The following is a 25786-nucleotide window of genomic DNA, read 5'->3' as shown; positions in this document are numbered from 1 at the left end:
TGTGTGTGTGTGTGTGTGTGTGTGTGTGTGTGTGTGTGTGTGTGTGTGATGTGTGTGTGTGTGTGTGTGTGTGTGTGTGTGTGTGTGTGTGTGTGTGTGTGTGTGTGTGTGTGTGTGTGTGTGTGTGTGTGTGTGTGTGTGTGTGTGTGTGTGTGTGTGTGTGTGTGTGTGTGTGTGTGTGTGTGTGTGTGTGTGTGTGATGTGTGTGTGTGTGTGTGTGTGTGTGTCGTGTGTGTGTGTGTGTGTGTGGTGTGTGTGTGTGTGTGTGTGTGTGTGTGTGTGTGTGTGTGTGTGTGTGTGTGTGTGTGTGTGTGTGTGTGTGTGTGTGTGTGGCCTAGCATTACTATACTTGTGGGGACCTAAATCTGTTTACTTAGTCACGTGTGGGGACTCGCCTCCCTTATGGGGACAAAATGGAGGTCCCTATGAGGGGAATCATTAATTTTAGGGTGAAGACTTGTTTAGGATTAAGGGTAAGGGTTAGGGTTAGGCATGTGTTGGTTCTGGTTAAGGTTAGGGTAAGTCTCCAGGAAATGCATGTAAGTGAATGTAATGTCCCCTGAAGTGATGTATACATGGTGTGTGTGTGTGTGTGTGTGTGTGTGTGTGTGTGAACAGGAAGTTGTGTTTCTAAGATCCCTGCGAGAGCCGTGCCTCGAGCCAAGACCATTTTTCAGCCAAAGCTCAGTGTTCATTTGTTATTTGAGGGACAGACGGCAGCGGTCAGACTGAGTCGGGTCACGTCTGTCTCTGATTGGCTGGTTTTGGATCAGACACACAGCAGACGGTTTGATCATGTGGAGAAACATTGCTCCTGCTGTTATCAATGCCTTACTATCTCTAATGCTTTTGTTCCTCCTAGTTTGATTTCAGTTTTAGAATGAGTGTTCAGTTATCAGTCTGTGTGAGGTTCATTATCGTCATTTAAAAAACGTAAAACATCAATGTTGCTGCAGATAAATTATGTTTTAGCTTCTATTTCTATCCTACACTCTTGGCATGCTTCAGACAACAACTATACTTAAGATTTATTATTTATGAAAAACTAACCTTTTCATTTGAAAACAACATCTTTCCAGTTTGAAACCACAACACTGCATCACAGGAAACATCTGGTGAGGCGTGAGACAGACAGCCGGTTCACATATTCATGGTTTATGGCTCTAAGATACACTTAAATTAAATCAGACGAAATGGACATCTTAAATGAGTATTAGCTCAGTCTCGTTCTCAGAGAAAGCCCGTACAGGAAGTCGTTATTAACTTTATTGGCACACCGCTCCCTGCGCAGCTTACATTATCATTTGTGTCTGTTTACGGGAAATCACTTAAACAACAAGCCAGAGGATCAACATTGATGCCCCTCTGGAGATTGTTTTGGAAACACTTTTTGTATACACACAAATAGTGTGGGAAACAACAGTGTGTACGTGCTCTTAGTCTCAACCAGCTACATGTCATTATTTGTTTTAATGATGGACATTGTTTAAGCAGCACATGATGGACAGATTCATCTTGAAGTGGCATGTTGGAGTCATTTAGTACATCTTCTGTACTCAACCTTTTTGTTTGTTTTTCTTCTGGAAGCCTTTTGAGTCCAAACCTGATGAAAGAAAGACATTTTGAAATGTTGGATACAAAAATGATCTTGCACGAGGCCGGTTGTGTTGGACATATCTATTATTTTATATTTCAGTCAGACACTTCCATATCTCTCTCTCTCTCTGTCTCTCTCTCTCTCTCTCTCTCTCTCTCTCTCTCTCTCTCTCTCTCTCTCTCTCTCTCTCTCTCTCTCTCTCCTCTCTCTCTCTCTCAAACAGCAAGTGAAGCTGAGCAGTCCGGACTACAAAGACTGTGACAAAGAGGAGGCTGTGGCCGACTTCCTGAAGAGGATCGAGTGTTACAAGATGACCTACATCCCGCTGGACGACAACAAGGACAGGTGAGCTGGGGGGTATACTACGAAGCAGGATTTTCGCTTAGCCGGCTAAATTCAGGGAAAACTCCGGCTTTCCGGTCCTACGAAGCTGGTTCTCTTTTTAGCAGGCTAGATCTCCATGGTAACTTATGTTTAGCGGCTAACCTGGTCGGGACCAGGTTAGGTTGCAGGCTAAGAGCTCAACTCAGTGAAAGCACCACCTGCTGACCAATCAGAGCTCAGTGTGCGGAGTTTAAAGCGATCAAGTCATATTACAAGAGAAAGGAAATACAGAAAAACTGCCGTTGCAGGATAGACGACCGGCAAAAATCACCGACTGTGTGAACGTGAACATTAATAGAATATCACCTCCATCTTCAGAGCAATCTGGCTATTATAACATTAGCGTTAAGAAAGCTTACTTAAATATCTGCCACAACATAAGTAACCGGATCAGAGTAACATTAAGTACAGTCAGGGCATATCACTTCATAATGTATCATATATCTCCTTATCTCAGTCAGCTGAGCCGTATCCGTGCAACACTCACAGTGTCACATACTGTATGCAGAAGTATTATTTTAAGCAACACATTAAGTTGACGAAACACTCGAGTCAAATGTAATTAAAGTCAGATCGTGTCTTAGACGGGGCCGTGATATCATAAACCTGTTAATGTACGCATTCAAACACTTTTTCTTTTGCCAGCTGTATTCACCTTGCAGGTGCAGCTATGTGGCTTTTATCCTGGATCAAGTGTTTAAGTCATGGATGTTTAAAGTTTAACTTCTTCATTTTTGACTAGTATTAAAGTTCACTTTTCATTCAGGAAGTATGACGCTGCGCTGTCAGTGCACTTCTCCATGTTTCTGATTGGTCGAATGCTCCAAATACCACCCCTTTCATGTGAACGCGCACCTAACTAGATAGGACACGGCTGGCTTGAGCGATCCACTTGATAACCAGCGTCGTAGTACAGTTTAGCGAGAGAGCGTATGTTTTGGATTAGGCCAACCGGCTAACTCAAACATATCCAGGTTAGGTTGAACCGGCTTCGTAGTGCAGGCCTCAGATCTGCAGAGACACAAACAACAACACAGTCTGCTTCAACACATCCACATTCAGTGCTGATGCTAGAAGAGGTGTGTCCTGTATAGAAAGTGGAGTGATGTTTTCTTGGGAAAATATGGAATAGAACTAGACATATTTAAAGTCCCTATATAGATAAATATATATATTTATATACTTTTATTGATCCCAATTTGGGAAATGATTTAGTTACAGAAGCAGCAGTATGTTCAGACATTAACATACCAATACTTAAGAAGTGGAATAGAGAATTAACAATTAAAATGAAATGAAAAAGAAAAATATTATATCAAATACAAACGATATAAATATTCTGGATAATTAAAATGTTCTAAAAAAAGTCAAAAATACTGCAGTAGCAGGAATATAGACTTATACTACAGAGCATAGACATACTGTATATAGGATAGTATTTCAGTTATTGTTTATTTATCACCAGCTTATCTTAGAAACACGGTTTAATATCACGTCCCAGAATGCAGAGGGGCAGCTAAAGGAACTATAGTCAGTCCATTTAAGAAGTCAGGCATTATTTGGCCTTTCCAGTCGTTCTGTAACAGTGACCGGATTTGATTCTGAGGCATCGGTGCGTCAGGTGTAAGTAGTTGTTCACATTGTTGAGGATTTGGAGGAAGTTGTGGAGCTCTTTGTCTTGAGTGAGTCGACAGTAAAGAAATGGAAATGAAAGATATTACGACCCGAGCTTCCAACGATGCAACAAAGTTATATAATAAAATACAACTATTAAAAAAAAGTCTATATACACGTTAATAGAATATGATATATACAAGAACAGAATGTAAAATTAAATATTGCACAGTAAGATTAAATTAAATACTGTATTACAGTGATGCCTATTTAGACAAGAGGACAAACGGATGAGTTACGGGCGACTGATGTACATGGTGTTGAAATGTTATACGGTGTAATACAGTTGTATGCCTTATATCCGTATGGTCAAGTATACCTTAGTCTCTTACAGTCTTGAGTCTCAGTCTAATATATTTGTATCATACTTTGAAAGCAGCAAATAGAGTTGAAGTGACTTTATTCTCTTCCTTCTTCCTGCTCATTACTTATCTTTGACTCCCTTCAATAAGTCAAACTAATCCTCTGTCAGAAAATGTTCAATGTCTTGTTTTGTAGATGCACTTTTAATGACCTATAGCGGCAAGTGTCACGTTGACTGACAAACACATGGCCCTTCCTGGGACTCATTCATAATTCCACTCGTGTTTCACCCGTTGCTGTGAATGTGCAGCTGCAGCAGCTGGAGGAGTGTTCTTCTTGCATTCACAGAAACATACTACAGCATTTTATCTGGGAAGGACACCCTAGAGCAGGGGGGTCAAACTCAATTTCATCGCGGGCCACATCAGCATTATGGTTGCACTCAAAGGGCCGGTTGTAACTTTAAGACTATATAAAAATACATATATAAATATATCATATATATAAAATAATGTGTCATATTACATTATTTCCTCTGCATTAGATTATTATCAGATAGGGTAATAACTTCATAATTAACCTCATCTGAAAGCAGAAGTCTAGAGCAAATAATTGCAAGTCTCTTCAGTGAGAATGTTACAAAATGATTTAAAAAGAGAAGCCAGTTCTGGAGAAAAAATATTTTTGAAATAAAAAATAACATTTTGAAAAAAAAATCTAATTCTGAGAAAAAAGTCTAATTTGAGATGCATTGTGGGACATGTAGTTTATGGGCAACATGCTTCTGTAAAGTAGCATGTAACCGTATAATACACATATTATATTCTTTGCACGCTCTTGTGGGGCCACAGAAAATGAAGTCGCGGGCCGGATGTGGCCCCCGGGCCTTGAGTTTGACACCCCTGCCCTAGACACTCAGTTTGTAATACTGCAAAGATACATATAGCAGTACATTCATTAGTAGGCTATAGGCTCAATCACAATGTGTGTTACCTCATTCGGCAATAAATAAAACACACTAAAATAAATGATATCCTGTGACTCAGATATTATATAGAGAAAACGACACCTGCCATGTTGAGTACTGTCCTTCTGTGTCATGATGTTATTTGCAGACCTCCTCTTAATGTTGTGCTGTAACTGCACATCTCCCTGTTTCTGGACTAATGAAGTCAAAGTCAACTTTAATGTCCATCTTACTCAGTTTGTGTTTACAGACAGAGATCGAAATGACGTTTCCAACAATCCCGAATGTAAAATTATACAGATATGTATAAATATGTATATCCTATACACAATCAACAGACACATTTACACACATTAAGATACAAAAACACAACAATCAATATATACAAGATAACAGTCACTTCAATATCAATATCTTTGGTGCAAGATTGCCCATAGCAGCGTAAAAAAAGTGTGTGTGTGTGTGTGTGTGTGTGTGTGTGTGTGTGTGTGTGTGTGTGTGTGTGTGTGTGTGTGTGTGTGTGTGTGTGTGTGTGTGTGTGTGTGTGTGTGTGTGTGTGTGTGTGTGTGTGTGTGTGTGTGTGTGGTGTGTGTGTTTGTGTGTGTGTGTGTGTGTGTGTGTGTGTGTGTGTGTGTGTGTGTGTGTGTGTGTGGTGTGTGTGTGTGTGTGTGTGTGTGTGTGTGTGTGTGTGTGTGTGGTGTGTGTAAAAAAGAGTATCTTGTCTTTTTAATGTCTTTATTAAGGAGTGCAGATTTAACAGACAATACAACCATTTCTCACATTTCCTGGTTTTGGTTTTCTTATAACTGGAAATTGCAGAAACAAACAGAACCCCCCCCCCCCCCTCACAAGAAGTGGAACATTGGTCACAGCATTGAGAGTATCTTATCTCTACGCAGGAACTTGTCCTACATCAAGATCTTCAACGTGGGCAGCCGGTACCTGGTGAACCGGGTCCAGGACCACATCCAGAGCCGCATCGTGTATTACCTCATGAACATCCACGTCACCCCGAGGTCCATCTACCTGAGCCGCCACGGAGAGAGCGAGCTCAACCTGTCAGGGCGCATCGGGGGGGACTCCGGGCTGTCGCCTCGCGGGGCAAAGGTTAGGCGTCTATAATCTGCGATATGTCATAGATACTACATTCAAGATTCAACGGTGTTATTGTCAGATGCACAAAGCTACAGTGTAGAAATGGCAGATCTCCTCCAACAGAGTAATGAGGTTAAAAACATAGTGTCGCTGATGAATTCTAACATATTGTGTATTTTAATCAGACTTACCATTTTCCACACTGTTGGTACAGAAGAGCTCCCGTTCGTACGCTTGAAACTCCTGCAAAATGGTGGATGGATTTAGACTCTATGAATTTACATTTGTTAAAGACTTACGGGCAAACTTGGAACACAGCTGAGCTTCATCGTAATCAAACGCAAGCCTCCAACAATCCAACATATATAATACAATAAAAAGTAGTCCAAAAAGTCTATATACATGTAAATAGAATATGATATGGATACTTCCTGTTGGTCACGCCTGTCCTCTGTGCGTCAGTTTGCCAGCGCTCTGGGGACCTACATGCGCGGTCAGTGCATCAGCGACCTGAAGGTGTGGACGAGTCACATGAAGAGGACCATCCAGACCGCCGAGGCTCTGGGGGTCCCGTACGAGCAGTGGAAGGCCCTCAACGAGATAGACGCTGTGAGTTTCTTTGTCATTTTGCATTGCACTGGTTCCATCGACAAAAGCTCCTTTAGGTTTTAGATGACTGCCTGAAATACACTTTTGGGTACACAAATGATACTTCCAAGTTTCGTTCAGCACAATAATCTCCACAAACAAACGTACACTTAAGGACAGTTAAAAAAGACACAAGTGATATGTGTTAGAAGAATGTTTTTGTATTAAATGTCCACAGCATGTACTCTTTTGTTCATAGTTTGTGTCATTTTGCAAACATGTATACACTGTCTCCTTGTTTGAGTATGAAGGGGTGAGAACATGTGTTAAGTGTGTGTTTTATGTTTAATGTGTGTGTGAGAGACTCTGCTCTCACACACACATTAAACCAGCCACCCCCATCGCTCGAACAACACCCCACTGCCACATGAAGTGATTTGTTCCTGTGTTGTGCCTCAGGGTGTGTGTGAGGACATGACGTATGAGGAGATTCAGGAGCATTACCCAGAGGAGTTTGCACTGAGGGACCAAGACAAGTACCGCTACCGCTACCCTAAAGGAGAGGTGAGGATGGAGAGTTTGATTAACTAGACAAGGACGAATGTTGTCCTTCAGCACCCTTGTTGTAGTTCTATATGTGTGATTGTAACTCATGTTCCGCCTTTGAAGTCCTGATGATTAAATGTTTGTTGTGTTCATCACCATGACTACGGTGTGCAAATTAGTGATGCCCTCAGGAGTCTCTGCGGACGAGTTCAAAACAAGAGGCTTCATTATCACAGGAGACTGTTCTAAAGGATAAGACAAAACATTGGACGACAAAATCTGAAGGAGAATTTAGTTTTTCTATTTCATTGAGACACGATATAGGGAATCGATTCATTTAGGATTAAATGAAAAGCAAAAATATGCGTATAAGTATTTAAATTGGTGAAAAACCCTCCAAAACTCAAAGATATTCATTAAACAATAACAAAAAACAGGGTAAGAGTTGAAGATATGGAACCAGTAAATACATTTATAGATTTGCCTGTCCCACTGTTTTGGCCAAACTTGACCCACTCTACCACGCTGCACTGCGTTATATATCAAATGCACCCGATAGGACTCATCATTGCACACTGTACAGCCTAACTGGATGGTCCTCACTTAGTATGCGTAGGATGCAGCATTGGTTTTTATTAATGTATAAAGCCATTTTAGGTAAGCTTCCACTGTACATATGTGCCAGATCTGCTCCAGTTTGTGACTCTTACAGCCTCAGATCCAGTGCCTGGATACGGGTCCAGGTACGCTGTGCGGGTTGAGGCTGGAAAAAGGAGTCTTTTCTATTATGGTCCTTGGTCTTGGAATGACCTTCAATCACGCCTCAAACTGACGGCACTTGTCTCAATAGCATGTTTTAAATTGAAGTTGTCTGAGGTCCTTACCACCAGCTGCTCTTGCAGTAATAAGTAATACCTTTCTTACTGTCCTAATGTGCTCAATGTAGTGACTGCTTTTCGTCTTAGTTATGTTCTCTGTATTTTATATGTTTGTGTTATGTGTAACGTTGCTGCCTTCTTGGCCAGGTCAGCATTGAAAATGAGATTCTACCTCAACGCTTTTATCTGGTTAAATAAAATTAAAATACATGTTTAACTTGATGATTGTCTTAACCGATAGTTTGACTATTAAAATGTGTTTTTTGTATGATAGAAAGTTTGAAGTCATACATATCAAAACATCCTAGTAAATAGAATACGAATAAACACGTTTACTTCATGTTCACAGGCAATACGTAAAAACCTGCAAACATCTAATTTTGTCTATAGACTAATGATAATTATTTCAACACTTATCTTCTGTTCTAACTGTTTATGTGTTGGCACCACAGTCGAGTTTAACTGACTTTGTGTGGACAGTTTGACATGTCTCTCTCTCTCTCTCTGTGTGTGTGTGTGTCAGTCGTACGAGGACCTGGTGCAGCGTCTGGAGCCGGTCATCATGGAGCTGGAGCGGCAGGAGAACGTTCTGGTCATCTGTCACCAGGCCGTCATGAGATGTCTGCTCGCCTACTTCCTCAACAAGACTGCTCGTGAGTAGTGATGTGAACAATTATCAATCAAATATTTATAGTTTCAGGTATCTCTTAGTACACCTGTCAAACGTCCAAGTGGTCATGAATCCACTTCTTAACAGCAAAAAAGACAGAAAGACAGACTTGGGTATATGTATTTCATACTACTGTATTTTTATAGAGATGTAACTGTCGTTTCTCCCTGTGTGTCAGACGAGCTGCCCTACCTGAAGTGTCCTCTGCACACGGTGCTCAAACTCACACCTGTCGCCTACGGTCAGTCTCTCAATTATTTCCTCACACATTCACAACGACGACGTATAAACTCCTTAATGACCCCCTCTCTTTTGCTCTCAGGTTGTAAAGTGGAGTCTGTTTTTCTGAACGTTGAAGCTGTCAACACACACAGAGACAAACCAGTGGTAATTTATTTGTACTTTGTTTTTCACAAACGTGTAGACTAGAGGGACAGGTAGATTACTCAACAATAATGAAAATGTAAGTAGTTGCAGTAATATTAGATCATTAAGTGAGATTTCACAGTAATGTGTTTTCCAGGGTTTAAAATGTTACTGTCCCTATAATCACACTTCTTGATAAATTAGGACATGTATTAAGATAATACATGTATTATGGCGCATTGCCACTGCAGCGGGTAGCGCCGTTTAAGCATCCTTAATCGTCCTCAAGCGGCCAGGCCAGTTTTTGGTGGCCTTTCCATATAGCGTAGCACAGGCTAGCGGGTACTTTTTCCCTCTTTATTCGGCCCCATAAAATCGTGGTTCTATCAGGCCAGGGCTGAACTAGTGACGTCAACACTCTCGACTGCTGATTGGTCGGAGAGAATCGTCACAAGATCGCGCGCGAGATCATCCCTAGTGTCGCATATATCTAGAAGCAAGCTTGCAGCATTTTTATACACGGCATTTTTGTAAACGGAGTAGCTACAAAAATGGCAACGTCAAAAAAAAGCACACCGTGGTCGACCGAGGAGGTGACGACGTTCCTACATCTCATTGGGGATGATAAAATCCAGCGGGAGCTCGACGGGACAACAAAGCCGATCACCCCGCCTACACTGCGTTGCTACCCCAGGTCCTAAACTGTAATGGGAATGCGCCACGGCCTCGGACGGCCAGCGAGGCAGCCCGAGGACGCTTAGGGACGCTTAAACGGGCTACCCCGCTGCAGTGGAAATGTGCCATTAGTGCTAATAGTCAGTCCACAGGTCTGATTTAAGCTTATCAACCAATTTGTGCCCAAACACTATACTTGGTACAAATGTGATACATTTAAACTAGTTTTCTCCCTTTGGTTAATTTCAAGTAATGAAGTTATCGTTAACTTTCTTGTCTCTTGTTGCAGAACGTGGACGTGGACAGAGAGCCGGCGGAGGCTTTGGAGACGGTCCCGAATCACATCTAGAGGACGACACGGGGGAACTGGTTTAATTTCCATCCACCTTAATAGAAAGTGGCCTTTTTTAATTTAAGTGATACTAGTGTTCATTGTTACCTGGGTAATTGTTGTGAAATGTAAAATCATTGTGACATATGAAATTAGACATTTCTCCTATGGCAGCCTATTTCCATTGTAAAGCACTTTATAATGCAGGGCTCAGACGTCTGGCCTGAAGAAGAGGAGACTTCCTTTACTGTGAAAGTGAACTACTGCGGGTCAGGTGACCAGGATCTGTTTGGATATTCGTGAACATGCATGTCTGTGTCTTCTTCTCTTCATCCCTCATTTCCTCCTCCCTACTTGTAATAATACATCAGGAAACTTTAAATCACCTCTTCATGTCCATGATCTGACCACTTCACATCGTGTTATCTTGTGTCTCACAGAGGTACATCATATGAGAATCCAAACGACTGGGAAGCAGCAGTTCTTTTAAAACACAGTGGTGCAAACAGGAAGTAGGGGTTTAGTAACAATGTAAAATAATACTTTAAAGAGAAATATGTGGAAGTAGTTCAACATTTTGATAAATTAACGTATTCACTTTCTTGCTGAGAGTTAAAGGAGATATACCACTCTCATATCTGTGCACTAAATCTGAAGTCAAGGAAACAGTTAGCTTAGCTTAGCACATAGAGTGTAGACAGGAAAACAGCTAGCCTGGCTCTGTGAAAAATAAATATATGCCAACCCTTCTCAAGCTTAAGGATTAACCACTTATATCTGGTGAGGGGAATCATGAGAAACCAAAGTGTAAAAATGGTAAATTATATATTTAAATAAGGTTATATCTCACACTATTTCTTGGCCTGGCACAATGTTATCACAAAGCCAATCTCACAGCGAGGATAGACTCAACAGTATAGTATTCAATATTAGTATTCAGTTTCAGTCCGTGATTAGGGAGATTGTATCACATTTATTGACACAAATTAAATGCTGTGTATCCTTACCGTCATGTTAACCTTATTTGTATGCTGCTGGCCGAGCCTCATATTTAACATACAAAAATAAGAGGGGTGTCGTCATCTCAACTAACTGTTGGCAAGAAAGTGAACAAGTCCAAACTGTTTCTTAAACTAGGAGTGGCTTGTTTATCGGAGTCATTTCGTATCCTGTCTAAATCCACAAAAGGTACAGATCCCACTGGTAATTATAACCAGGGTGTGGTGTTCGTGTCACGGTGTTCTGGTTTAATATAATTAAAAGGGACATTTGGCACTTTAACTGCCCAAATACCATGATGTGCCTCACATGAGTTAAACATGAGTATTCTATGCACCCTCACTGCACACACACTGGAGGCAGAGGCACAGTGTGTGTGTGCTGTTTTTAACTGACATTGGTCATTTTATTAAGATACATGAGGGACTCTGGTGCAATATAGTGTTTTTAAATTGGTTTACATGGACCTTAGCTCAAGTTCTGGCGGCCTGTATCACAAAGCACGTTAAATATATTTAAATATACTAGTGGTTAGCGCTCCAACACAATTCTATGTGATTAGGTTAAGGGGCGGGACATCTCTAAGCGGTTGACCAATCACAACAGACTGGGCCAGCTAACCAATCAGAGCAGACTGGGCTCTGGTTTCAGACGGAGGGTGAAAAGAGGTGCAGCAGCACAGGCAGTATGAGGAAAATAAAGAGCTTTTTGAACATTAAAGCATGGAGACATGTAGAGACACTACATACTGATGAGCAGAATAGTTGGATATACTTTATTAATCCCCATCCTAGTGTTAGGAGCAGTGGGCTGCCATTTTGAACAGCGCCCAGGGAGCAGTGTAGGGAACGGTGCCTTGCTCAGGGACACCTCAGTAGCACTTGGTCTTGCCAGGACTTGAACTGGTGACCTTCCAGTTGCCAAGCCAAGTCCCTATGGACTTCGCCACCACCGCCCCCGAATAGAAGGCCGTTAAACATAACCAGCTAACTAACGGTAAGCTCTGTGATACAGGCCTCCGGATTTGAGCTCATTTCTGTCACCTGGAGGACCAATAGAAAATACAATCTTCTCAGGGGTTTTATTTAAATGCCACCACATGAAATAAAGTGTAAATAAATGCATGTATTATTTCAACACAATGTGAAAAGTGTCTTCGTCAGAAATCTAGGATTTAAAACCCATGTTCAGTTCGTAGCAGATTCAATGTCAAATCTGTACGTGTGTGCTTTGTTCGGGGAAAGGTCACAGCTTTTTCAAACTGCTCTTATCGTCCATTGTTGTGCCCGTGTGTCCAGAGCTCTGTAATATGTAGCTGCGATGTCGAAGAGTTACACGTCGTCGTGTCGTACAGCCGTGAGCGTATGTGAGGGAAATGAATGAAAAGTCAAAATAATGCAATCATTGATCAAACATAAAATCTTTTATTTTCTGAACATGAACAAATAACTGGTACCTTTTCAAAGTACAGACAATAAAAACAAAAATGGAAACCTGAATATTGTGTGTGATCCTATTTAAAAATGAAATTGAAACTCAACAGCCTACAAAGGTAACGTATGAACATACAAATATATAAAATATTAAATAGAACTAGGATTGGATTTGACTGAGTTTAAACGGACTCCAAGGCTTTGCAAAACTGCATACAAAACACATGGTGGCACAGATGTAGCTTCTGTCTTTCAGCACCATCATTTCAAATGAAAAAGGTAATACTATAAAAGTTATCTCTGGCTGCTGGTGCTGGGCTGCGCGGAGCTGGAGCTGTGAGCCTCTTGGTACTGCAGACTCCAGCTCTGAGGGTCCTGCTCATGGAGCTGAAATCACACAACACATCTTGGTTAGCCAACTTTAAATCACCTCTTCATGTCCATCTGAACCACTTCATGTTATCTCCACATTCAGAGGTACATGAGAAACGACTTGGAAGCAGCTGTTGAACACACAGTGGTGCAAACAGGAAGTAGGGGCTCACTGTGCTGTTTGGTGACAATGCAAAATAATACTTTAAAGATAAATGTGAAGTGGTTCAACATTATAACTAAACACATTCACTTTCTAGAATAGAATAGAATATGGAGGGATGAAACCCTCTTTGATGGTCACACATGCAGAGCACACAGAGCACACAGTGACATGTGTTCTCTGCATTTAACCCATCCTTGTACCAGGAGTCTAGTACTAGGAGCAGTGGGCAGCTATTGTACAGCGCCCGGGGAACAATGGGAGTGAGGGGGGTGTCCGGTGCCTTGCTCAAGGGCACCACGGCAGGGCAGGAGGTGAACTGGGACCTCTCCAAGTAGAAGTCCACACTCCATATTTAGGTCTAGTCGGGGACTTGAACCGGCGACCCTACGGCTCACAGTCCTACTGACCGAGCCACTGCCGGACTTGCTGAGAGTTAAAGGAGAGATAACACTCGCACATCTGGGCACCAAATGTGAAGTCAAGGAAACAGCTAGCTTAGCTTAGCACAGAGTGTAGACCAAGCCCCCAGGAAGTGCGCCGGAGTCTGATGAGAATATTCGTGCTGGTCAAACGGCGGTACTACACTTCCTTTAGGTTGCTGGGCCGGGAAACACTTTTCCCCATTGACTTACATGGGGAAAGAGTGGTCTGTAACTCGTTGGATAATTTTTTTAAAACTAAATAAACTACCCAGTATGAACACTTGTATAGCCCTTATGAAAAACATTCGTTCCTCAAGTTGTAAAAATGTGCTAATAACGTTATTCTGAGAGTTATTTCCCTCGGCATTATGAACGCGCATCTAACCCACGGGACCGCGCCGCCCGGCACGTTCAAGTTACGTGTTCAGCACTACTACATGCGTTTATCTTTACCCATGGATGCACAATAACAACGGACCATATCGCCTTACTGCCAGCCCACGGAGCTGTAATAATGGATATATTGCACATGTTTGCTGTAATTCATCATTTGTAAAATATTATACTACATGGGCTGTATGATGTAAATCTTGTATTAAATAAAGTTAATATTACCGACGTAGATTAACGTTCCTGTAGCTTCTTATTGCACTTGCAATTGTTTTAGTTACTTGTGGGCTACTTAACATGAATAATCACAGCTACTATCATTACTACTATTATCAAAAAGAAATAGGCAATTGTTATTTTAACTCCACCACAGTAATCCATCATCAGCTTTACTTTTTAGAAAAAGTTTTAACTCACAATTGATCATAACAGGCTTCAACATATACATTTTTATATATTACCAAGTGGTTTCATGTACAACCCACACAAGTATCATACTAAATGAAGCTCTGTTGCTTGGATATCACTAGATCCTGATGTCAGCGTAATATAAAAGTACATAACGATTGATGTGTAACTTAGCATAATTTACTAGCTAGCTGCTAACTGCCGCCTCGTTAATATAAATCCAGTACCATGCTGTCATGAACGCGCGGTGCTGTTACGTGTACGCAAATTCACGTGCTTAATGTGAACGAGCCTTTTGGGCGGCGTGGTTAAAGTTGCGCATGCGCTATGAGCGCACATACGGGTACTTCTCAGGCATGCTGGGTAATCTGTGACGTTTCGCTCTCTCAAAAGTTGGGCCATTTTGTCTTCATGCGCCATTGAGCAACTCTCATAGGAATGAATGAGGCCCCGCCTCCCACGCTGTATCCAGTTCTTATTATACATCCATGGTGTAGACAGGGAAACAGCTAGCTTAGCTTAGCACAGAGTGTAGACAGGGAAACAGCTAGCTTAGCTTAGCACAGAGTGTAGACAGGGAAACAGCTAGCTTAGCTTAGCACAGAGTGTAGACAGGGAAACAGCTAGCTTAGCTTAGCACAGAGTGTAGACAGGGAAATAGCTAGCTTAGCTTAGCACAGAGTGTAGACAGGGAAATAGCTAGCTTAGCTTAGCACAGAGTGTAGACAGGGAAACAGCTAGCTTAGCTTAGCACAGAGTGTAGACAGGGAAATAGCTAGCTTAGCTTAGCACAGAGTGTAGACAGGGAAACCGCTAGCTTAGCTTAGCACAGAGTGTAGACAGGGAAATAGCTAGCTTAGCTTAGCACAGAGTGTAGACAGGGAAACAGCTAGCTTAGCTTAGCACAGAGTGTAGACAGGGAAACAGCTAGCTTAGCTTAGCACAGAGTGTAGACCGGGAAACAGCTAGCAAAAGTGCAAAAGAAAAACAAATATTATACCAACATAACACTTCTAAAGCTTCTTCTAGAGTGTAATAGAACATTTTATATTTAAATAAGGTTGTATCTCTGACTATTGTCCTGGCCAGTGTTGAGTGTAACGCGTTACAGTAATGGATTACTTTTTGCTGTAACGAAGTAATGTAACGCTTTACTAATGAAATGTGGGTAAGATACTTAAATATATATACGTTACAATTCTCATTTTAACCCGAAATGAAATGGTGTTTTGTTTTTTAAGAATTCACTAACATCCCGACACCAGAGAAAAATGGTGCCGGTAGATTAGTCAGCCTGGTGTTTACGTCATCAGTCAGGCTGATCTTGATGAGCCTGAAGGGCCAAGTCGCTGCACATTATCCCGCTTATCACACGGCCAGATACTAAACAAACTAAGGAATCCACTCCCACTAGTAATTGAAATGATTTTATTGACTTAAAATGATCGTATTTCTTCCGCTAAGAAAAAAGAAAACTCCGTTCCACAGCGCACCAACGGCTGGAACTGCGACAACAACAACTTTACGGCAGCGCTGTCCAACTCTGTTCAGTTTCTGATCCACTAACAAGTCCTTAAACACTGCAGAGCCCATACCGTGTTCCTGTGAGTGTTTACTTCCTGTCTGCCTTCTTCTGTTCATTTATCTGACGTCCAGCGCTCCCTCTTTTACTTTCTCTTTCTCTTTCATGATCCTCCTTAGCAACGGAATTGACCAATCAGAATCGAGTATTCAACTAAGCCGTGTAATAAAAGTTGTTAGTAGTCTTAAGAAACTACACAGTTGCTGCACTAAACTACATTTTAAATACCTAGCCATTCTTTTGCGGTTATTTTGGTGAAAGTAACTCAAAAGTAATATAAAAGTAATGTAACTCATTACTTAAAAAAGACAGTAATAAATACTGTATTACATTTTGGAAGTAACTTGCCCAACACTGGTCCTGGCACAGCAACATCACAAAGCCTGGCAAGCTCACCGTGAGGATAAGACTCAACAGTAGAGTGTTCAAGTATAGAGGCAGCTGTGATCACTCTCTGATACGCACCTCCCCCATGAACACCAGGATCTTTGATTTGGAAACCTCCACCTCAGCACGTTGACCCCAATGAAACTCGTGCTCTATCGGCTCTGTGTGGGGGATCCGTGTATACTCCAGGTACCTGCACACACACACACACACACACACACACACACACACACACACACACACACACACACACACACACACACACACACACACACACACACACACACACACACACACACACACACACACACACACACACACACACACACACACACACACACACACACACACACACACACACACACACACACACACACACACACACACACACACACACACACACACACACACACACACACACACACACACACACACACACACACACACACACACACACACACACACACACACACACACACACACACACACACACACACACACACACACACACACACACACACACACACACACACACACACACACACACACACACACACACACACACACAGTGTTTAAAGATATTAATGCAGTGTCCTTTTCTCCCATAGTCATAAAGCTAGGAACTCAACGCTGAAATGAGCACGCATCCATTTTGTATTGTTGTTTTAAGCAGGCAGTATTGTTTAGGTTTGGTTTCCCTCAAAAGGTGTTTGCTTCTATTTAGTTTTTTAACTGCTTACTTGTTTTAGTTGAATAAACAATTGCCCTGCTGTTTTAACTGTTGCTAGTATCAGCTTAGCTTGCTTTGAAACTTGACTGTGGGGAAATATTTATAAATGCAAATAAAATAGGTTCCTGGTTCTATCCAAAACGTATGCAAATAGAGAACCAAGGAGTAATTGTTCAAAGCCGAACCATGCAGTGAAAAAGCGGCATAAGAAAGTCACTACGTGGTATTTATTTAGAATGGTAAATGACAGAGAAACATTCAGGGTTAGCAACATTAGACAGAAATACATAATGATAATGTCAGGAGCAGTGCAGGACCAGAGCACTCTGAAGTGGCCCAGTGTTCTCCACTCTCCTGTTGATCTGTGGTGTGGTATAAACCAGAGTCTATGGTCTTAGACACTCTGGCTCTGATCACACCAGTGCAGTTTATACAGAGATATAGTACAGTTTATACAGAGGTATCAGCAGGGGCTTGAACCTGTGACCTTCTGATCACAGACACAGGGGATTAGTGAAGTGAGCTATAGCCTAGCTTAGACAGACGAGGGGTTTCACACATTAAGGAGTTGGAGGAGGGGTGAACAATCAAGAGTGCTTACATGCACGGGTAACCAGTCCTTATAAATAATTAGGGCAGAGGAACCCGAGTACAGGGATCCACAACGATGCTTGGATGAAGGGAGGCTACTCAGAGAAATCAGGTTACATTGGTAAGCAGATGTGACCTCAAACCAAGACCTTGAGTGTGTGTGTGTGTGAGTGTGTGAGTGTGTTGAAGCAGACTGATTTTTAGAAACCTGGAGTGTGTAGACCAAAAGGTTATTGCTTAATCTAGAACAAATTAACTAGCCGTGCAAACCGAGTGATCTGGTGAAACATGTTCTTACCTTTGACGCACAAACTCGTCAGTGACCACCTTCTTTACGTCACCAAACTCCTCGTGTTTCTCTCTGGGGACGGTTTTCAAATAATCACACAATCAGTTAAGAATGAATCCAAACAGTCATTAATACTCAGGTGTAGAAATCACACATCCAGAGGTAATGAGAACTCATCTTACCCGACGTCGACTTTGAGGTTCTTCAGCGTCTTCCAGACGAGGTCTGACGCACAAACACAAACACAATTATTCCCAAATTCTGGTTTTCGCACATTAATACGGAAAACATGGAGAATGGACTCATACGAGTTGGTAATGAATGCATCTCACTAGGGCTGCTCAATTCATCGGATTTGAATCGCGATTACGATTATGGCTTGCAACGATTACGAAAACAACGTAATCTAAATAAAACGATTATTCTTTTATTATATAATTTTTTTTATTGGTTTTTCAGTTGAATTATAATTTAAGTTCAGAGTAATCAACTGTTAAAAACATACTGTTCAAATTCTCCAATAAATGGATGTTTTCAAAGTCAATGAATAATCGCATTTACAATTATTGACCCAAATAATCGAGACTGTGATTTGTGCCCTAATCGAGCAGCTCTACATCTCACTCACTTTCTCCAACAACTCCTCCTTTCATGAAGATAACACTCAGGATGACAAACAGCAGACCCATCTTTGGGTTGGTCGGGTTGCTGCACACACAAGGGACACACAACCGTTTTAATAAATATCATTTCAATGCAGTCATTTCAAAGATATGCAGCGAGACTCACGTGATCGGCGACGCTCCCTCAACCGTCTCCAACTTATTGATGAGTATGTACATGTGATTTTTGGCGTCAATTTCAATCATTTTAAGGCCGAATACCTGATTGAGAAAGTGGGAGAGAGAAACCTTTGTACATTTCTTTGATTATTCAGTATGAAAGGTTTCCTCGGAGACTGAACGGACCTGGTCAAAGATTCGTGCTGCTCTCTTCATGATCTCAGGGTAGATGTTTCTGTACTCCTTCACCACATGTTTCACAAGATCTGAAAGAAAGAGAAAACAATGAGGCCTTTTCCCTTCACGTCCGCTGACTCCGTTTGGCTCAGAGCTCAGCTCGGGGGGATTTGCATCTTCATTCAAATAGAGCTTGTGGATAGAAGGAGCAGCTGTAAACCAGTGGATAACCACATTTTACTTCCTATACATTCACCATAAAAAACGTTTTAATTCCAATAGAATCACAATAAATATGCAGCCCCAGAATCTATACTATCTTTCTATACAGCTGAAAAAACATACCGGATCTAAAACACTAGATTAAAGAAGATATCTTGAACTTTAACTGAACTTCAAACTGAAATGTTGAGTTAGCGTGTGCCGCTGTACCTGCTCGGCGAACAGGAATCTTCTTCTGATCCTTCACCAAGAAGAACTGCACCACCTCAGCTGTCTGCGGGGGAAAGAAGTGTTTGAGGAAATATTTAAAACATTTCGTTTTGTGATGATCTAAAATAACCCTTCCCAGCGTTTCCGCCAGGGGGGCGTCTTGCCGTCATTTAAAAAAAAGTGTATCGCTTGAAATGACGAAAAGGGAAAAGGGAAAAGGACATCCCTCTGGTCTGGCAGAAACACTGACCCTCCCTGTGTGCCTCTCACCTTCTGGTCGACCTGAGCCGGTGTGAGCTTCTCCAGCCCTCTCTGGACCTGCGTGGTGCTCGGCTGAGTGAACGTCTGGTCGTCGTCTTCCTCCTGAGTCGCAGCGGGACCCGGGGTTTTCTACGGGCGAACAAAATATTCCCTGATTTTGTTTATATGAAATATAATATAACTGATTTTCAGCTGTTCACCATGACCTTTGACCCCTAACCCATCACAGTCCCCCTGCTTCCACTCCCACTCCTATTTATTTAATGTTGTACTTTATTATTTGCCCCGTTTGTTGTTCACCATGTAAAGCGGCCTTGGGTCCATTGGAAGGCGCTACACAAATGTAATCTATTATTTTTATTATCATCACCAGAGTAAACATTTTTATTTGTCTTTTAAGACCTTTTTTAAGACCTTTTTTAAGACCCTTTCCATACATTTTAAGACCTCATCTCCACTTTGAGTTCTAACCGGTTACCTTGGCGACACACTTTACCTCACATTGACTATATACAGTATTGATTGTCCTTCCTCCTTATCTTCCAACCATTTGGACACAGACTTGCATTTCCCCATAACGATGTTGCTTAACAACCGGCGTAAACGGAGCTTCGCGCTATCAAGCAGTGAGCGTGCGATGTCCTGTTCAGATGACGTCAAACCCAACGGGATGCCATCAATAAACTACTAATCACACTACACACCTACGCAATGATTACATTCAGGCACACTGTAGAATACAACCTCTTTGGACAATTTATATACTTATTGAAAACAAGCTACAAAATGTAATGCCTTGGAAAATGCCCTTTAATACTTTTTAATAGCCTTCATTTTCGCTAAATTGATTGATCAACTTGTAATACTTCTTAAGACCCCGCGGACCCCCTGAACATAAGTGTATGTAATATAAATCCATTTGAATGGTTTGAAAGGGTACACATGCAGTAACTACAGCTGTCCACAAGATGGCAGCCCAACCCCCCCATTATAAACAAGAGGCTCTTTTAATGTTCAGCCTGTAGTCTTCCTTCACCTCACTGCCTTCTCCATCCTTCTTAAAGAGAATCATATTCCAGCTCTTAGCCGTCTGGAGAGGGCTTAGAGAGGTAATGCACGTCTAAAGAGCGTCTCTGTCGATTCATAAATAACAATGCCTGCTGTCCATTACTAAGAAAATAAACATTAGATCACTAAGCCAATTTACCAACTACAGACCAGTGTCCTTGCTTTCACAATTTTCAAAGGTCCTTGAGAAAGTGTTTGTCCAAAAATCTGATAATTGTATTGAAAAAAAAACGAGTTATTGTGAGAGTCAGTATGGATTTAGGAACAATTGATCTACAGCTTTAGCTTTAATGAAAATAACAGAAGAAATTACAACAGCTATAGAAAGAAAGAAATACACAATAGGTGTATTTATTGACACCATAGACCAGGCATCCTCAAACTACGGACTCCGGTCCGGATCCGGACCGAACCACCACTATCTCCGGACTCTGAGCAAATTATACTTTTCATATGTATGATCTCTCTGTATTATATGTGAGACATCGCCACAACGCATTCGCAACGAGTCAAAATTATCCGCTATGTCCACTGCAAACAGCGCTCTGCATGTCTGACTGTTCCACTGTGTTCCACCTGTGTGTGTCAACGCTTTGGTCCAATCACATTCAGCATCCAGTCAGCGTTTTTTCCCCCCAAACAATCTGCGAATCAGAGGCACAGTAGGGCGGGTCTTCGCGGACTGCGGGTGGGAAAAATGTGTGTGTCTCTTTCAACCTGTCTAAGTCAGAGCGAGAATTAAAACAAAAAAAATTCAGAGCGAGAGTTAACAGCTCATCTAGTTCCATCTGTACTGTAGCTAGTAGCCTAGTTTCACCTACCGGGGTGGCAACTGCCACCCTAAACATAGGCCTTGCCACCCCAGCTGCCACCCCAGTTGGCAGCTTTGTTTTGAAAGAAAAGTTGTGGCTCATCGGACATTTATGAGAGAAAGTCTCTAATGTCCGAGTGCAAGTGAATGCAGCACAAGATGCACGTCATGTAACCCCTCCCCCGGTCCTGGCGCGAGCGTGGACATACGATTGGCGGCGATTTCATTTGAACTGGACGGCGCAAAACGAGAAGCATTCGGACCCACGCACTGAAGGAATGAGGTATTTGCGGTCTACAATGACAGAGAAGAGACTGTCAGTTTGGCTGTACTCAGCATTTAATCAAAACGCACTAAAGCTGTGATCTTAATACGTTTGTGAGGCGTTTTGCTGAACAAAATGGTAATCGCCGCATTCAGCTGTAATAGACATGTCAACTTGATGCTCTGCTCACGGATGAGCATACACAACTATTAAGATGATGACCTTACGTGTGTAAATATATTTTTTTCTTTGAGGGGGTCTGCCCCCAAAAAACTGTTTTAAGTCCTGAGAAAGTCAAATCAGACGGTGTGTAAAACTACACTGCCCAGCCAAAAAAAAGTAACCACTTTGATTGAACTAGGGCAGTAGGTAAGGACTCTCCACTGGATAATAACTACAGTATAAAAGAATGCATGACTGAAGTGATGGAGACCATGTTGAAGGCAAACAAAAAGAGGAAATAACAGGTCAAATCAAGCAAATCCCCTCTCAGATTCCACAGCAACCAGAAGAACATAAATACTGGCTGGTGATTTGAGTCATCAGCTTTGTGATGGAATAAAAAATGCACAGTGCATTTCCTTAGCTGTGTGTGAGTCCACTGACACCACTGACAATGCTCAGTTGCTGGTGTTTGTGAGTTTTTATGATGAGGCAAAGGGGGAGTTTGTTGAAGATGTGTCGGGCCTGACGAACCTCAGTGGACACACAAGGGGGAATACATTTATAAAGCAATAATGGGAATGCTGAATGAAAGAGGGTGCAGCTGCCTTTATTCATAACTGTGCAGCTCTTACACTGCGACTCTGAGGGGTCAAGCACAGACACAATAACAATGAAAACTGCTGCATTCAGATTATTTTTGTTTTTGCAACCTCGTGTTAAGAATCTTGTTGCAATTGTTTAAAAGTTTGAATGACCGTAATAAACGGACCTTTGTCTTATTGAAACATTTATTTTGGACCTTTAAGATTTGTATTTGAGTACCCCTGACATAGACCATTACCTATTCATTTCGAAATGACATAGATACGGAGTGAGAGGAGTAGTTCTAGATTGGTTAAAAAGTTATTTAGATAACAGACAACAATATGTAGAATTTGCTGGTAGTCCATCGGAGTGTATGAACATAGAATGTGGCGTCCTACACTTTTTATTTTGTACATCAATGACATATGTGACCCGCTCTATCGAAATCAGTCGGAGTCGGAACAACGGCTCATTTCAGAATAAACGTGGATTTACGTAAAAAACTATTTTTTCGGGGTTCGGGTGTTTTGTTTGATTTTAAACAAACAAAGTCTTGGCTTTCAGAATATGAAACTTTTATTTCCAAAATCACACGATAAATACATTCTTTAAGCTTGTAAAGGGATGAAGACAGGCACCTCTCACTCGCAATCTGCTCTTCCGCAGCGCCGCCCCCCTCCCTCCGGCTGACATTATGAATGTAAGAGTATAGTAATCATAGATAACACGGCAGGGTCCGTTACAGTTTGTTTTCATCTGATTTTAATTAAACAAAGTCTTGGCTTTCAGAATATTAAACTTGTTTCGGCAAATTCAGATGATAAATACAACTTTGAAGCTTCGGTATAATTACAAGCGGAGAACGGAGTAACTTAACGTCACAGCAGGCATAACAACAGCCGGTGTTTCTCGTGAGTGTTTTCCCCGGGAAACAAACACAATACACACAAACGCAAAATTACACAAACACACACACACACACACTTGTGGAGCTTCCCCTCCAAACGAAAATATCTTCCCTCCGTACTACTTTGATCATTTGCTCCACTAATAATCAATCAGATCGATGGATTCCAGAGAAGAGGAAACTTTGAAGGCCTTTTTCTCAAAATGATGACTCGGTGACAGTCATTATATAATGTGATATATTTCGCTTAATATTTGAAGTACAAAAACAATCCTGATATCATTAGAAAGCTAGGAATCTCCTCTTTCCAACAGTGTATACAACTCAAAAGGTGTCTTCGGGTCAATGCGACTGATTTCGATGGAGCCGGTCACAAATGTGAAACGTCAACATTATTGCAATTTGTGTCGTTTGCAAACGACACAAATGTATTTTGTTCTGGAGATGATTTAAACATGTTAGCAAAGTGTATTGGACATGAAATGGTCAAACTTAAAAGATGGTTTGATGAAAATAAGTTAACCCTAAATTTGAATAAAACGAAGTTTATGGTTTTTGCTAATAGAAAAAAAGATGAAAACATTTCACTGTCCATTGATGGAGCTTTTATTGAAAGGGTTTCTGAATTTAGATTCTTAGGTGTGACGCTGGATGAAAACCTGACATGGAAATCACACATAGCACATGTTAAAACCAAAGTGTCGAGGAATATTTCTGTTCTAAACAAGGCAAAGTATTTGCTAGATTACAAGGCGTTGAGGATGTTGTACTGTTCACTCATTTGGCCATTTGTCATGTATTGTATAGAAGTGTGGGGCAACACGTACATGAGCAACATAAAGCCATTGTCAATATTACAGAAAAGGGCAGTAAGAATAATTCATAAAGCTGACTCAAGAGAACACACGGACAGACTGTTTTTAAGTCAGGACTCTTGAAACTCAGAGACAGCTGAGCTGCAGACATCATCAGTAATGCACAAAGCAGAATGTTACCAGCATGTTTACAACAGTTGTTTGTTTTTGGATCAGACAAGGAAGACCATGAAGGGAATTACATTTTAAGCATCCATATGCAAGGACTACTCTTAAACAAGAGTATTTCGGTAGTTGGTGTACAATTGTGGAATTCTCAACACAAGGATCTAAAGAATTGTATTTGTATTTTTCAGTTAAAGAAGTTGTATAAATGAAGAAAGATGGGACTATATGAAGCAGAATGTGAATAAGTCTGTACTCTGGTCCTTCATGTTTTTCATGTCTTTGATGTGATGTCTCCTCTGTATTTGCGGGTCCCATTGTTATTGTTGTTATTGTTATTATCATCATGTGTCACTTTCCACCTTCTTCTCCAGTAGGACTCATGAGGGTGTTGCACTTTTCTTTTCCTTATACATGTGATGTTTTGTTTCTTTCCGTTAACCGTCAAGTGGGAAATAAGTTGTTTGTGTGTGTGATTCTCTTAGTATCCTAAGATACTGTTATGTTTGGCTGTGAAAAAATAAATAAAATAATTATTATTATTATTATGAAGGGCAGACCATCTATTTGTATTTATTTGTTTGTTTTAGAAAGGGGCCGGTCACATAAGATGTTATTCTTCTCCCTGCTCCTTTTCGCTCAATGGTAGAGTCATGTTTTGTGGCAATTATTGTACATTTGGTTTTGCGTACCATGAGCGGGACAAATACAAATAATATATTGAAGATAACCTTTTTTTAAATCAAAAAAAACATTTATCTATGGATTACCTTTTCCTAATACTAAATACTTTTGTTCTGCTTCTTTAGGACATGTCTCTGTAGGTAGGTATAGGTCATAGATAATGCATGTATGTGTTGTACTGGATAGATAGTTATATGTATTATACTTTCAATGTGGAACATGAAACAGAATAGTCCAACACTAAGTTGCCGATTCTTCTGAATTATAGCTTAGTTTTTAATGTCTTGCAAGGCGGTTAAATACATCGTTTCTACACCTCTATTATTGAGAATAACGGTACATTTATATGACTTTTATTTGTTGATAAAGGAAGCGGGACTGTCGTGAGTCTGAAGATTATGGTCAGGATGTTTTAACTCACCTTACTCTGAGTGTTGGACGTCCTCTTTCTCTGAGTCATGGCGACACGATGCCTTATAAACAAAAATAAAACACACGGTCAGATCAGTGAGTTTATGTGGCTTTAAACAGATATGAAAGTGTATTAAAACACAGTTTAACAGGACCAACCGTCACGGAAGTCCTAACCGTTAGAGCTAAAGCACCATTAGCTAAGGAAACCTGCAAGCTAACTAGCTGTTTAAAAGCAAACATATAAATTAAATAAAGTTAAATATTCACCTTTCAGTGTCCGGAGAGTGGAGTGAAAGTATCGGAGTATTAAAATAAACGTTTTAGTCAAAAATATTCAATGATTTTGTTCAAATGCAAACTTCTTTCTGAAAACAAACCGTCAAATTCCCGCTAATGTGGGTTTCAGGCGCTT

At 41.1% G+C, this 25786-nt stretch overlaps 2 protein-coding genes across 5 annotated transcripts in view; one reads left to right on the top strand and one right to left on the bottom strand.

The window, feature by feature from the left end:
- The window catches only part of si:dkey-96f10.1 (6-phosphofructo-2-kinase/fructose-2,6-bisphosphatase), a 22521-nt gene extending 9949 nt beyond the window's left edge, over positions 1 to 12572 (top strand). For 3 of the 4 annotated variants that reach the window (XM_034199602.1, XM_034199604.1, XM_034199601.1), the window contains exons 7-14: positions 1821 to 1942; positions 5825 to 6032; positions 6483 to 6629; positions 7068 to 7172; positions 8556 to 8685; positions 8881 to 8943; positions 9025 to 9089; positions 10033 to 12572. In XM_034199602.1, coding sequence (XP_034055493.1) covers positions 1821 to 1942; positions 5825 to 6032; positions 6483 to 6629; positions 7068 to 7172; positions 8556 to 8685; positions 8881 to 8943; positions 9025 to 9089; positions 10033 to 10092 — 900 coding nt within the window. In that variant the 3' untranslated portion in view covers positions 10093 to 12572. The remainder of the gene's footprint in view (positions 1 to 1820; positions 1943 to 5824; positions 6033 to 6482; positions 6630 to 7067; positions 7173 to 8555; positions 8686 to 8880; positions 8944 to 9024; positions 9090 to 10032) is intronic. The other variant, XR_004567382.1, reaches the window with a different exon arrangement.
- ndnl2 (necdin-like 2) lies at positions 12478 to 25786 on the bottom strand. The gene is made up of 11 exons (XM_034199605.1): positions 25642 to 25786; positions 25382 to 25433; positions 19505 to 19624; positions 19235 to 19298; positions 18812 to 18891; positions 18633 to 18727; positions 18472 to 18551; positions 18026 to 18068; positions 17853 to 17915; positions 16312 to 16426; positions 12478 to 12893 (listed from the first exon to the last, which is right to left on the bottom strand). The coding sequence occupies exons 2-11, from the start codon at positions 25418 to 25420 to the stop codon at positions 12801 to 12803; spliced, it is 792 nt and encodes a 263-aa protein (XP_034055496.1). The 5' UTR covers positions 25421 to 25433; positions 25642 to 25786; the 3' UTR covers positions 12478 to 12800.

This window comes from Gymnodraco acuticeps, unplaced genomic scaffold, assembly GCF_902827175.1.
Source record: "Gymnodraco acuticeps unplaced genomic scaffold, fGymAcu1.1, whole genome shotgun sequence".
Taxonomy (NCBI): domain Eukaryota; kingdom Metazoa; phylum Chordata; class Actinopteri; order Perciformes; family Bathydraconidae; genus Gymnodraco; species Gymnodraco acuticeps.
Note: the sequence above shows the minus strand (reverse complement) of the source record. Positions and strands in the feature narration are given on the sequence as shown.